Raw genomic sequence first — 13,982 nt, forward strand, 5'->3', positions numbered from 1 at the left:
CTTGCACTTAGGGGTGCTTTCGAACTGCTACGTGGGCAGGAGCTGGGACCGAAAGACGGGAGCTCACCCCACCGCGGGGATTCGAACCGCCAACCATACGATTGGCAAGTCCTAGGCGCTGAGGTTTTACCCACAGCGCCACCCACATCCCTTGGTTACCATTGGTTAAAGTCTCACACAGGCATAATGATTTATGACCTACTGGCTGGAATGTGTTTGTTGGTCAGTGTGGTGTTCTGAGAGTCGTTTGGTTTTGTTCAGAGAGAGCTAGTTAAGATCCATGTATCTGTTCCTGTATATAGTAACTTGTAGAGTCTGCTGTACATAATAAACACCTTATAAGTAATCAAGTTACTAGTAGCAGCCTTTGTTCCTGCTTCGTCCATCCTGCCTGCAACTGACTGCTTTCTGAAACTCTGTGTATGCTCTGCTAAGGTCTGGCTAAGGTCCCGCAACAGGTCAAAGTTGCAAAACACCAACAGGTTCGGCAATCAGAGCATAGGACCTCAGTGGCAGAGCATCTGCTTTGCATGCAGAAGGTGCTGCCTGGGTTCAACCCTTGGCATCCCCAGGTAGGGCTAGGAGAAGCTCCTTGCCTGAAGTCCTGGAGAGCTGCTGCCAGCCAGTGCCAAGAATGCTGAGCTAGATGGTCCAATGTGAGCCAGTGTGGTGTAGTGGTTAAGAGCGGTAGTCTCGTAATCTGGGGAACCGGGTTCGCGTCTCCGCTCCTCCACCTGCAGCTGCTGGGTGACCTTGGGCCAGTCACACTTCTCTGAAGTCTCTCAGCCCCACTCACCTCACAGAGTGTTTGTTGTGGGGGAGGAAGGGAAAGGAGAATGTTAGCTGCTTTGAGACTCCTTAAAGGGAGTGAAAGGCGGGATATCAAATCCAAACTCTTCTTCTTCTTCAATGGCCTGACTCACTATAGGGCAGCTTCCTATGCTCAAAAGGAAACCACCCATAAGCTGATACTTACTGCAGTCCAAAGAACCAGAGCCCATTTCCGTTTGATCCAACTCCTCAAGGCAAAGAAAGGAAGCTAAACGGTTCAGGGAAACTTTTGCCTGGAACAAAGGACACACACAGCTGAACCTTGGTGGCTCTGTTCCACCTCCACTGTGTAGAACTGCTCTGAATATCAGATTCTGGGAATCACAAGTTGGGGAAAGTGCTACTGTCCACACATCACGCTGGCCATTGCCAGTTTGCATTTCTGAGTGCAGAAAGTATTGATCTGGTGTGTAGATATCTTTCCTATTCTAATTAATTCAAGAGGGTTCTGGAAGCTCCTCTGTGTGAAAGAAGCAAGCAGAAGGTTCCTGGTGTTTGGGTTATTCCTTCAGAGAAGCTTAGTACAGCTGGCTCAAACTTTTATCTCTTTCTATGATAGTAGGGCCAGATGGAGCCTGGGTTTCTCTTTTTCTTTCTGTCTCTTTTCCTTCTGGTCTGGAGTTCTGTACATAGTAGTGTTAAGGTTTAGGCTTATTATAAGTTACCATAAGTTTAAGTTAAGTCTGCTGCAACTGGATTTCTTATGGACAGTGCCAATCCTGAATGTATTGGATTTGTGACCATTATGCTCATCTGCCTTCAGTAGCAGTAAATATAATTGGATGAAATATAATTGCCTCTGGTCTATTTTTTGGGAATCCTGCAACATGTTTAAGTTTTTACTCTGCTAACTATACATTGGCATCTACTCTGGATCAATACCAAGTAGAATTCCATGACAGGCATCTGGTTGGCCACTATGAGAACAGGGGATACTGGACTAAATGGGCTCTGGCCTGATCCAGCAGGACTCCTCTTATATTCTAAGAAGTTAGCACAGATCACCAAGAAGGGGAGCTACAGCACCACCTAGTTAAAAGGTAAAGGTAAAGGTACCCCTGCCCGTACGGGCCAGTTGTGTCCGACTCTGGGGTTGTGCGCCCATCTCGCTTAAGAGGCTGGGGGCCAGCGCTGTTCGGAGACACTTCCGGGTCACGTGGCCAGCGTGACAAAGCTGCATCTGGCAAGCCAGCGCAGCACACGGAAACGCCGTTTACCTTCCCGCTATACAGCGGTACCTATTTATCTACTTGCACTTAAGTGTGCTTTCGAACTGCTAGGTGGGCAGGAGCTGGGACCGAACGACGGGAGCTCAGCCCGCCGCGGGGATTTGAACCGCCGACCATACGATCAGCAAGTCCTAGGCACTGAGGTTTTACCCACAGTGCCAGCCGTGTCCAAGAAGGGGACCACCAAGAAGGGGAGATAGCACCTCTTAGTTGCACTCATGCAAACTGAAAGTTGACTTCTGGGACTCACCTGTACAACAGCATTGATGGAGAAGGGGAGAAAAGAGTGAGCCCTGTTGAGTATGTTGATCAGGGTCAGAGACACAAAGGCTTTCTGAACATCCAGGATGTTTCCCTCATCTGCCAGCGTGTAGACTGCGAACATGATGAATGCAATCTTCAGAGAAGGAACAAGGGGGAGACAGTTGAAGAAGATGCAACAGTTTGTCCAGCTGTCTAAAAAGCACCAACCCCCCCCCCCCCACTCACCAGGAACGTTGATGAGTGGAAAGAAACAAGAGACACAGAGAAGAGGAACTGTGATGCCTTAAGAGCTTGAAGTTCTTGAGTCCGGATACCCAGCGCCTTGCCCATGAAGTTATCTTCCCATCCATGCAGTTTTAGGATCCTGATGTCTCTGAGAATGGCGCTGGTGAGCTTCGCACGGCTGTCCTTATATTTCATCTGCGCCTCCTGAGAAACAAAACAGTAACAGAGCCCGATTTGGTTTCAAGCACGGAACCGAAAACTTGCTAATTATTTGCAAGCAGCGACTCATACCTGGAACTGGCTTCTCTTCTTGCTGATTGCAAAGTTCAGCGGCAAGAGGAATAAAAACACAGCAATAGCCGTCAAAGCGTATGGCCCGAGGAGCTAATAGGATGCAAAAATCAAAAGCCATATTAAGTGAAAGGAACGTGGAGGAATAGTTTCACACACACACACACACACACACACACACACACACACACACACCTTACATGTTCTGTCACTGTCACCCTTACATTTATTCAGTTGTCAGAAAAGGATATGAGAGTTGGGGTATATTAATAATGAAAATTACTATAATGACTTTGTGAGCCATTCAGAGACTTAAGTTGCGTTCAGAGACCATGATCAAAGTTAGCAGAATTTGCAGGCAAGCAGTGTTCCTAAATACTGTGCTTTGGAGCATGCAGGGCAACATTTCCCTGGTGTTCTTTCCACTTGCCTTCTCCGGGGTGACCCAAGGAGCTGACCCTCAGCAGCTGACTCACTTCTTTTCATTCCAACCAGTGGCTGCACAGCTCCTTTTTCATGCTGATTGGGTGGTTCTCGGATGCTGGAGACTGAGACCCTTCTGCAGAAACAGTAATGACCCCCTCCCAGCAAACCTGGAGCCTAAAGTGGGCAACAACACCCCCCTCCAAAAATACTAGCCCCAGTCTAATGAGGAATAAGCATTCTTACTTGTCACAGAATGTTCAGCATCAGCTGGAAAAGGAAGGAGGGTGAGGAAATGTCCTGCTGCAGCCCTTTAGAGCAGGAGTGAACACTCCTGTGGCACTCTAGAAGTAGCAGGACTCCAACTCCCATCATCCCTTACCGTTGCCCATGACAGCAGGGCCTGATGGCAGTTGGAGTCCAAGGACATTTGGAGGGCAGCAGGTTCCCCATCCTTACCTTACAGCTTACAGAGTTGAGGGGGAAGTTATAGGTGGCTAGAAACCTGAATACAGTGGTACCTCAGGTTAAATACTTAATTCGTTCCGGAGGTCCGTTCCTAATCTGAAACTGTTCTTAACCTGAAGCACCACTTTAGCTAATTGGGCCTCCTGCTGCTGCCGTGCCGCCAGAGTACAATTTCTGTTCTCAACCTGAAGCAAAGTTCTTAACTTTGAGAGCCAGTGTGGTGTAGTGGTTAAGAGCGGTAGTCTCATAATCTGGGGAACCGGGTTCGCGTCTCCGCTCCTCCACATGCAGCTGCTGGGTGACCTTGGGCCAGTCACACTTCTCTGAAGTCTCTCATCCTCACTCACCTCACAGAGTGTTTGTTGTGGGGGAGGAAGGGAAAGGAGAATGTTAGCCGCTTTGAGACTCCTGAAGGGGAGTGAAAGGCGGGATATCAAATCCAAACTCTTCTCTCTTAACCCAAGGTACTATTTCTGGGTCAGCAGAGTCTGTAACCTGAAGCGTCTGTAACCTGAAGCGTATGTAACCTGAGGTACCACTGTAAAACCATTTCTGCTAGGAGGTGACATACTGCAACGTTTTCTTGCAGTTTGCATTTTCATGCTACCAAATGCCTCCATTATGAATACTAAGAGTCTTGTTCCCCTCCAAAAAACAACAACTCCATGACATATACATTACTCAATCCACCTGACCTTTCAACCATACATTTTGAAGAATTGCATTGGACTGACTGTACTAAAGGAGAATCGAAGAACTTATTTCCTATCTCCTATCCAAGGCCTTCACTTAGCAATTGATTGTTTAGTTAAAACTCCTTGAGCTGCTTCTTATGTATAAACAGAGACATCTAGTGGTCAGCTGAGCAGGGCTGAATTTGCATGAATTCGGCTAAGCAGCGAAGGCACGTCTTTCACCACTGGTCCTCTCCCCTTTGCAATTCTGGGTGGGTCAGCCTTGACATAAATGACTGATTAAATTGACTTGTGTGAATAGTGTCCATTTGGTAAACGGCATTCTGGCACAAGAATACGTATAAGAAACACTGCTTTGCGCGGGCACATTATCCACCACTTGACTTCCTTCTGCTGCCTTCTGTGACTCACCAAGACAATATGTCCACCAGCCATGCATAGTGGCTCATTACTGGCTGGATCAACCAAGACTGCAAAAACAAGTGGTTTGTTGACCAGTTAGAAAAAGGCTGGGGGACCCTTTCTACCCCAAGGGCCACATTCCCTTCTGAACAACCTTTTTAGGGCCACATGCCCGGAGGTGTGTGGGGCCAGTGGCAAAAGAGGGTGAAGCAAACAAACCAAACCCAAACCCTTTATATACTACACTAGTCTCTACACACACTCACACAAAGGGTAATTAAAATTAGATTGGCTTCTTTTTAGGAGTGGTTGGATTGTTTCTCTTTTATTGTACGGTATTCTGGCCTGTGCGCCTGTATGCAGCGCAACTTGTCTCCTTGGCTTTTAAAGTCCCATATGACGTGCCAAAGATCTAAGAAGCAGGCGGGAATCTTTTACCTGCCAAAGGAAGACGAAGCAGACGATAATCCGGATGGGGGCAAGCCAAGTTCCATTAAAATACGTAATGAGATCTGTTAGCTTCTGCACGTCAACAGAGACCAAGTTTACAATTTCCCCCTCCGTCGCCGCCTTCTTAGCTGCATCTGACATGGCTAAGATCTGTTTGGAATAAACATTCACAAATTTATTAATTGAATATATGATAGATAAGACAAAGATACGTATGTACAATTTTATAATATGCAGAGAATAACATGTGTTGAGAAATCAGAGAAAGGAGGTTTGGGAAAAGACAGTGACCGGCATCCCAAGATAAAGGACTCCTAATTCATTTTATGAAAATCTTTCAACCTGTTTGTCCTAAGGCAGAGGTGGGGAATCCTTTTCAGCCTGAGGGATCACACTGTCCTCTGGAGGGTGGCGGGCACATGCAGTGCCAGAGACAAAAGCAGGCAGAGTAGTGAATGTGAACTTTACCTTTGTACAACGACCCCTGGTCCTGCTAGCTAGGGATGGTGGGAGTTGCAATCCAAAAACAGCTGGAAACCCAAGTTCGGGAAACACTGGACAAATGGGTCAGGAGGAAAACAAGGGAGATGAGCCAACAAACAGCAGGCTTTACCTTCCGATATACAAGGCCTGTAACAGCAGTCTTCAGCCTCACTCCCAGCACAAGGCACATATACATGTATTGCTGCTCCAACAGCGTCTCAAGACAAGCTAAGAGGAACATCAACGTAGCATAGAAATAACCTTTCCAATAAGGAGCCTCTGGATCAGTGATGAAATCTAGGAAGAGACTACAAAAGGAGAAAGCATCGTCAACGACACACCTGGGATGAGGGAGCCACAGAGAGAGGAGCCGTCACAGCAATGCTTCAGGGCAGGATGAAGAACATGGGAAATGGACTTGAACTAAAGCCTGGTTGTCGGGTCATCTATCTAGCTCAGTATTGTTCACTCTGATTGGCAGCAGCTCTCCAGCATCTCAGCAAAGGTCTTCTCCATCACCTGCTACTTGGTCCTTTCTTAACTGAAGATGGCCAGGGATTGAACATTTGGTAGGCAAAGCTCCCTCAGTGAGCTATGGTATGGGTACCTTCCCACTCATCTGCCCCCTGCCACCAGTATTCTCTATTCTATCTGGACTTCCAGGGTTTTGGGACATCCAGTCTTTCATGCCAGCTACTACTCTGGAGAAGAGGAGAAGAGGAGGTTAAGGGGTGATATGATAGCCATGTTCAAATATATAAGAGGATGTCACATGGAGGAGGGAGAAAGGTTGTTTTCTGCTGCTCCAGAGAAGCGGACACGGAGCAATGGATCCAAACTACAAGAAAGAAGATTCCACCTAAACATTAGGAAGAACTTCCTGACAGTAAGAGCTGTTCGACAGTGGAATTTGCTGCCAAGGAGTGTGGTGGAGTCTCCTTCTTTGGAGGTCTTTAAGCAGAGGCTTGACAACCATATGTCAGGAGTGCTCTGATGGTGTTTCCTGCTTGGCAGGGGGTTGGACTCAATGGCCCTTGTGGTCTCTTCCAACTCTATGATTCTATGATTCTATTCTATGATTCTACTCGATCCTTAAAAAGAACAACCTGGAGATGCCAGAAATTAAGAACAGAAAAGCAAGCCCTGCTTCATTATGATTTGCTTATACACAATTCAAAGTGTTGGTGCTAACCTTTAAAGCATCTCCACCCCCATCGTTCTGCCCGGACACTGAGTTTCAGCTCTGAGGGCCCGCCTGGTGGTTCCATCACTGCGAGAAGTGAGGTTACAGGGAACCAGGCAGAAGGCCTTCTCAGTAGTGGCGCCCGCCCTGTGGAACGCCCTCCCATCAGATGTCAAGGAAATAAACAACTATTTGACTTTTAGAAGACACCTGAAAGCAGCCCTGTTTAGGGAAGTTTTTAATGTCTGATATTTTATTGTGTTTTTGATATCCTGTTCGAAGCCGCCCAGAGTGGCTGGGGAGTAATAAATTATTATTACTATAGTTATTATTATTGTTAGTTGCTTCATTTCACCCAGGGCAACCCAAAGCGACCTACAACTAACCAACCAACCCACCCACCAGGTCAAAGGCCCAGTCTAATCCTCACTGTTCACACAACCAGTAAGAACTGCTCAAAGCGAGACCTGACCATAACAACCTTCTCCCCATTTGCGATTCCCATCAACTGGTATTCTGAGGCATATACAGTGGTACCTCGGGTTAAGTATTTAATTCGTTCCGTAGGTCTGTTCTTAACCTGAAACTGTTCTTAACCTGAAGCACCACTTTAGCTAATGGGGCCTCCTGCTGCCACCGCACCGCCAGAACCCGATTTCTGTTCTTATCCTGAAGCAAAGTTCTTTACCTGAAGCACTATTTCTGAGTTAGCGGAGTGTGTAACCTGAAGCGTATGTAACCCAAGGTACCACTGTATTGCTTTTGACAGTGGAGGAAGGAGACAGCCACAAATGCTACGCTCTTCTTAGGAAGCAGTCCTTAGTTCTCCACATACCTCAGTGTCTTTGGTATCAAAAACAAGAAGACGTCACCGAGGACTAAGCCAAGAGTACCGAAAAGAAAATAGGTCCCAAACACGTTCCAGAAAGCTTTCAGGAGTGGTTTGCTTTTGCTATGTTCAGGCTGAAGCAGGATGGTGGTTTCTTCAGCGTTTTCACGACTTGCACGCTCTCTCTTGAATTTCGCGGAGTCTGCAATTCTGATCAACAAGGAAACGGAGAGCTCTAGCCTTTCACGTACTCGGTGAATCTGAACCCCTATTATCCAAATCCTTGTAGCCTTCTTCAGAAGCAGAGGGTGGTCCATTTGGGCAAATGGGGCAGTGCCCCACCAACCTCAGTCAGCCCCCATCTACCTGCCTCCTTACCTACAGCCGGACCAGGGGTGGCAATGGCAGCCAGCTGCCTCCTCCTTAGTCCGCGTAGAATTCAGCAGGGAGAAGAATGGGGACATAACTAGAATTCGTTGGCTCTGCCCATCATTGGCTCTGGCTCCGCCTACTATTGGACTCTTGCCTTTCACCCTACAGCTCCCAACGGGCATTAGCAACTACTGCTCTCCCAGAAGTACTACTCTCACTTTTATTCAATGTGTGAGCAGGTCAGCAATCTTGGGTGCTGCTGCTAAAAATGGATAAATTAGTCAATTTCAGCTTCTCCTAGTTTCTAATTCCCCCTCAGTTCTCCACATTTCAACACAGATTTGCAATTATTCTTTTTTTAAATGCTCATGAAAAACCCACCAGCATTTTAACACAGATTTCTCCTTATACACAGATTTTTGTACATAATTTCCCCCTAACATGCACATTTTTACAAAGCAATTTCCCATAATGTAATGAATTGCTGTATGGTATTTACCCTAGCGGGTGGCGCTGTGGGTTAAAGCCTCAGTGCCTAGGGCTTGCCGATCGAAAGGTAGGCGGTTCGAATCCCCACGGCGGGGTGCGCTCCCGTTGTTCGGTCCCTGCGCCTGCCAACCTAGCAGTTCGAAAGCACTCCCAGGTGCAAGTAGATAAAAGGGACCGCTTACTAGCGGGAAGGTAAACGGCGTTTCCGTGTGCGGCTCTGGCTCACCAGAGCAGCGATGTCACGCTGGCCACGTGACCCGGAAGTGTCTTCGGACAGTGCTGGCCCTTGGCCTCTTTGAGTGAGATGGGCGCACAACCCTAGAGTCTGTCAAGACTGGCCCGTACGGGCAGGGGTACCTTTACCTTTACCTTTATTTACCCTAGCATGTGCATTTTTTTTACATGTTACTGGAGAACTGCACTGCAACATTCAGAGAAGCGCAAATTTCAAAGGATGCTTGTGTTGCAGTTCATGCATTGTTTTGGAAAGTGTGAATTGGGTAAGTCTATCTTGAAAATGTGAACTGAATGTCTATTGCTGCCTAACACCCAAGAACCCATAAAACTTGTCCTTTCTGGTCCAGACTCAGGGGTCATCTACATTAGGGATGGGAAACCTGTTGCCCTCCAATTCCCACCAGCCCCGCAGCCAGCATGGCCAATGGTCAGGGCTGATAGGAATTGTAACCCAACAACTTCCAGAGAGCAACAATGTCCTGTTCTCAACAGAAGCCAGCCAGATCCCTCCTATGAAGATACCTGCTCTTCTGGAAACGTGGAGGACTAGCACCTTCCTTCCTTCCTTGGTAGTTGTTCTCATGCATACACACAAAAGGCACTTACTGCTTGGCTCTTGCACAATGCTCATTCCATGCATCTTCAATCTTGGTAACGATATCTTCAGAGGAATTTTCTCTCGCAAGTGACCACAGGTCTTCTGCTTGTAATGGCTGCCGATATCCCTTCCAGAGCAACCTATGAAACAGAGGGAGTTCCCAATCAATTGAGCGGAATAGATTATCTAGTCCGGGGGTGGGGGTGGTCACCAACATTGTTTTTTTTCCTGCCCGTGCACACATTTGGAATTCTGAGAGCGCGTGGTGGGCAAGAGTAACCTGCGAGTTCCATGCTGGCGACTCCTGCTTTTAGGCTACCAGGCCTTATAGTTGGTGTCCTCCTTTGGTGACATTGGCAATGGTGTCATTGATAAAGAAAAATGGAAGGGTTAGGTTACAGGTTGCACTTAGGGCTGCTCTTCGTTCCTGAAAAGTACAGTGGTACCTCAGGTTAAGAACTTACCATGTTTTTCGCTCCATAAGACACGCCTAGTTTTTAGAGGGGGAATGTGTTGGGTTGAAATAAACGACAGACGAGTGACAAGTGTCATATGGGAGGCATCTCTCGAGCATGCCTCGGAGAGTCCCTTTTATTGAATATTACAGCATTGCCACATATGTGCTTGTTGCTGATTGGTTAACACAAATCATATGCAAGGGTTGCATATAGGCATTAATCATCAATAGATTAAAGGTTGGGAAAGGGAACACAGAATTGGACAGGTATGAAAACCTCCTTATTAAACTATTACTAGTGATTGATACAACAAAACTTAAAAGGGCATAACTATTGTATTCCATAGATGTGGTCAACCATGCATTAAGGACAGGTCAGGGTATGATGTTTCATGAACTCAATGTGCTCATGAACTCAATGTGCAGAAGCAAAACCTCCCATCAGGAATGCAAGGGGGGGGAATTCTTTAAAGGGAGCACTGAGCGGAGCCTGTATGCATCCCAGGCTCTGCTCAGTGCTCCCTTTCACGAGCTGCGTGGAGCATGTGTGCAGCGCTTGCAGGCTTTTCCCTGAGGAGGGAGAAGAGCAGCCCGTCAGTGATAGGCTGCCCTTCTCCCACCTCGTGGAAAAGGCCGCAAGAGCCGCGCTCCCTTTAAGGAGTGCACGGAGTGTGTGTGCGGCTCTTGGGGGCTTTTCCCTGAGGTGGGAGAAGGGCAGCCCGTCAGTCCTTTCTCCCTCCTCGGGGAAAAGCCTGCAAGCGCCACACACATACTCCACGCAGCTCGTGAAAGGGAGTGCTGAGCAGAGCCTGGGATTTGGGCAAATTAGCTTCCTGACAGTTAAGGACAGACAAAAGGAAGACCTTCTTCCCAGAGCATATAACTCTTTGTCACAAGACGCCTTGGTGACCACTGGCATTGTGAGCCAGACTGGCAATTACATTAGCCACATGATGCAACGTTGCTTATTTTCTTACCCAGCAAACCACCAAAATGTGATTTTGGAAGCAAAAGAGGCCCCAGCTTCAGGACACGGGTTCTGCAAATGTTCAAAAGGGGGGGAAAGGACAGCTTTCAGGTCTACATAAATACGTATACAATATTTGGTGCAGTGTGAAGAAGATACCTAACTGGGATCTGCAATGGTTTCTGGTTCAAAAATGTTCATCACTAGCAACAGCATAAAGCGTCCTAAGTATGGATTGGCGTCCTAACTAGGGATGGAGGAGAAATTCAATTCGGTATACATTTAAAGCCTAATCTGTACTTTCCCAAAACAATGTGGGAAGCAAAACACAGCTACCTTTAGAAATTCACACTTATCCAAATTTTGGAATGCAATTCTCCGAGCAAATAATGTTTACAAAAATGCATATAGTAGGGGTAAAAATGCATAAAAATGAAGGTATTAGTGAAAATAACATACAAGAATGCATTACATTAGAGGAGATTGCTTGCAAAACTGTGCACATGATTCAAAACTGTGTGAGGGAAGCTACCAGCAGTTTCATGTACATTGTCGCTCATCCACACAATTTATTTGACTCCAAGGACCTCACATGAAGTTCTCAGAGAGCTGGTTTGAATTATGAATGAGGATAATCTACATGTCGTTTCCCCAAATCTTTCAGATGCCAGATTAATGCCATTGAACATGTGGTGCTTACTGCAGAGGCAGCGGCGGAGCTAGTTGCTCAGGCAACCGATCTGCCCAGGGGGGATTTTGCCACACACACCCCGGGATGACACCCGGGGCTAACCACCCCCACCGCACCTCTGTGCAGAGGACTGTTGAGAAATGACCGTCCAATGTGAAATGTCAAAGACATTTCTTTAAAATAATTCATATATGCACTTTGGGGTCATTATAGCTGAATACATATATGCGTGTTAAGTGTCTATGTGTATAAAATGAAGTCTGCTTCTTAATTCATACCTTATTTTCCATTCTTTTAAGCTGCAATCATATGCATACTTACCTGGAAGTAAATCCCATTGAACTCAGTGGAATTTACTTCTGAGTAGACCTACATAAAACCTTTTGGTTTTTGGAGAACGTATCAACTCTTTTCCCTGTGGGAACAAGGGCTAGAAGCCTTAAAAAGAGACTTGATACCTGGCATCTTGGAGGCTCTATAAATTAAAAGCGGAAATGCTTACGGCCTCATTGCCAACTTTGGAGAAGAAAGGAGGGTGATCTACAAAGCAACAGAGGATCAGTTCCAATACAACCAAGGTGAAACGAATGTATGAGATAACACGATGGAAGGGTTCTTCTCTGAATCCCTGAAAAAATAAAGAAGAATGGCTTGTCATTATATATATCTAGGAGACCATGCCCTCCTTCTCTACTATAGAGGCAGCATTAGCTTCTCACCAGAAACAACAGCAATCAAGTGGTTTATACAGGATAAAACTATCACAGAAATAGCTTTAGAGTAGCTTCTGAAAGCTGCTTTTACATTTTAAAAATCTCGGGGGGCGGGGAATACATGGAAGTTGTCGTCCATAAATAAAATCACAGTATTAGAAGGAAGTCTGGAGATACAGTGGTACCTCGGCTGTTGAACGCAATCCATTCTGGCACAATGGGCGGCCTGCAATTTTAATTGAGAAAAATGAGGAAAATACAGTGGAAGCCGTTCGACTTCTGAGGTACATTCGAAACCGGAAGCATTTACTTCTAGGTTTTCAGCATTCTAAAACCGAAATATTCGGCTTCCGAGATGTACGAAAACCATGGTACCACTGTATTAGCTTTCTTCAGAAAGTGAGGAGACTCTCGTGCCACATGATGAGATACTGGGCCAAACCCAAGGTGTTAATAGTAGCATATAAACCCTTAAATGTCTTGGGATTCAAGCACCGAAAAGGGTGTCTTCTCTAACATCCAGCATCTCAGACTCTACAATCAGTAAGCATGGCCTCATTGGTGGTGCCACCATTGGAGGTTACTGGGTTGGCATTAACCCATGACAGGGCCTTTTCAGTGGCAGTTCCTAGTTTTTGGAATGACCTCCCTGGTTGAGGTATAAGAGCAACAGGAGTTTAACACACTACCGCTCCCAGAATTCTTTGGGGGGCGGCATGGCTGTTCAAAGCAGTAGCATGGTGCTTTAAATGCATGGTATAAGTGTGGCCTCATAGACCTAGTGCCTCCTGACCCAGGAGGTAGTACAGTGGACCCTCCGGATACAAATTAAATTCATTCCGGGGGTCCGCGCACACCCCGAAAATTACTTAACTAGAGGCCCCGCTTCTGCACACACGCGAGGCGCACAGAGTGCTTCTGCGCATGCGTTTGCAACCTGAAAGTTACTTTACCTGAGGGTCCACTGTATATAGCCACTATGAGTAAGCAATTATAAACTTATACATAATTATGGACTTACACTTACTATGCTGTGTTGTATTTTGGAGCTAAAGGGAACGATAGAAGAGAGGAAGAAGAGTAACCAATACACCAGCAAAACGCCCGAAGACTGCACACCTTTCAGTCGTTCCATCTGGGTTAGAAATATCACCAGGACCTTTAAAAAAAAAAGAGAGAGAGAGGCAGGAAAAAAAATGCTTCATATAAAACATTTTAAAAACAGGGTCATACTAGGTTCAATTTTATTTCTATCTAGCCATCAAACCAACATGACAAAAACGTTGAACAGCATGAGAGTAACACAGGGTAATGGCAACAGAAATTGATTTAGACCCAAATGCAAAGTACATCCAATATAAGGTAAAGGTAAAGGGACCCCTGACCATTAGGTCCTGTCGCTTTATTGGCCGAGGGAGCCGGCGTACAGCTTCCGGCTCATGTGGCCAGCATGACTAAGCCGCTTCTGGCGAACCAGAGCAGCGCACGGAAACGGCGTTTACCTTCCCGCTGGAGCGGTACCTATTTATCTACTTGCACTTTGACGTGCTTTTGAACTGCTAGGTTGGCAGGAGCTGGGACCGAATAACAGGAGCTCACCCCGTCGCGGGGATTCGAACTGCTGACCTTCTGGTCGGCAAGTCCTAAGCTCTGTGGTTTAACCCACAGCGCCACCCGCGTCCCAC

The 13,982-nt window shown here is 46.6% G+C and overlaps 1 protein-coding gene across 10 annotated transcripts in view; it reads right to left on the reverse strand.

Moving 5' to 3' along the window:
* ABCC6 (ATP binding cassette subfamily C member 6) overlaps positions 1-13,982 on the reverse strand; it is a 40,924-nt gene that overhangs the window by 22,100 nt on the left and 4,842 nt on the right. For 7 of the 10 annotated variants that reach the window (XR_014504891.1, XR_014504892.1, XR_014504893.1 and 4 more), the window contains exons 4-14: positions 13,319-13,456; positions 12,087-12,212; positions 10,904-10,965; positions 9,478-9,609; positions 7,780-7,983; positions 5,892-6,069; positions 5,267-5,428; positions 2,841-2,933; positions 2,550-2,753; positions 2,311-2,457; positions 977-1,064 (exon numbers count right to left, since the gene is read on the reverse strand). Coding sequence is in view for 5 of the 10 variants with exons in the window: in XM_083413326.1 (XP_083269452.1) it covers positions 977-1,064; positions 2,311-2,457; positions 2,550-2,753; positions 2,841-2,933; positions 5,267-5,428; positions 5,892-6,069; positions 7,780-7,983; positions 9,478-9,609; positions 10,904-10,965; positions 12,087-12,212; positions 13,319-13,456 (1,534 nt within the window). In the remaining 5 variants the exon portion in view is untranslated. The remainder of the gene's footprint in view (positions 1-976; positions 1,065-2,310; positions 2,458-2,549; positions 2,754-2,840; positions 2,934-5,266; positions 5,429-5,891; positions 6,070-7,779; positions 7,984-9,477; positions 9,610-10,903; positions 10,966-12,086; positions 12,213-13,318; positions 13,457-13,982) is intronic. The other 3 variants (XR_014504890.1, XM_083413323.1, XM_083413325.1) reach the window with 1 other exon arrangement.

Source organism: Podarcis tiliguerta (assembly GCF_965153285.1).
Source record: "Podarcis tiliguerta genome assembly, chromosome: 14".
In the NCBI taxonomy this organism is placed as follows: domain Eukaryota; kingdom Metazoa; phylum Chordata; class Lepidosauria; order Squamata; family Lacertidae; genus Podarcis; species Podarcis tiliguerta.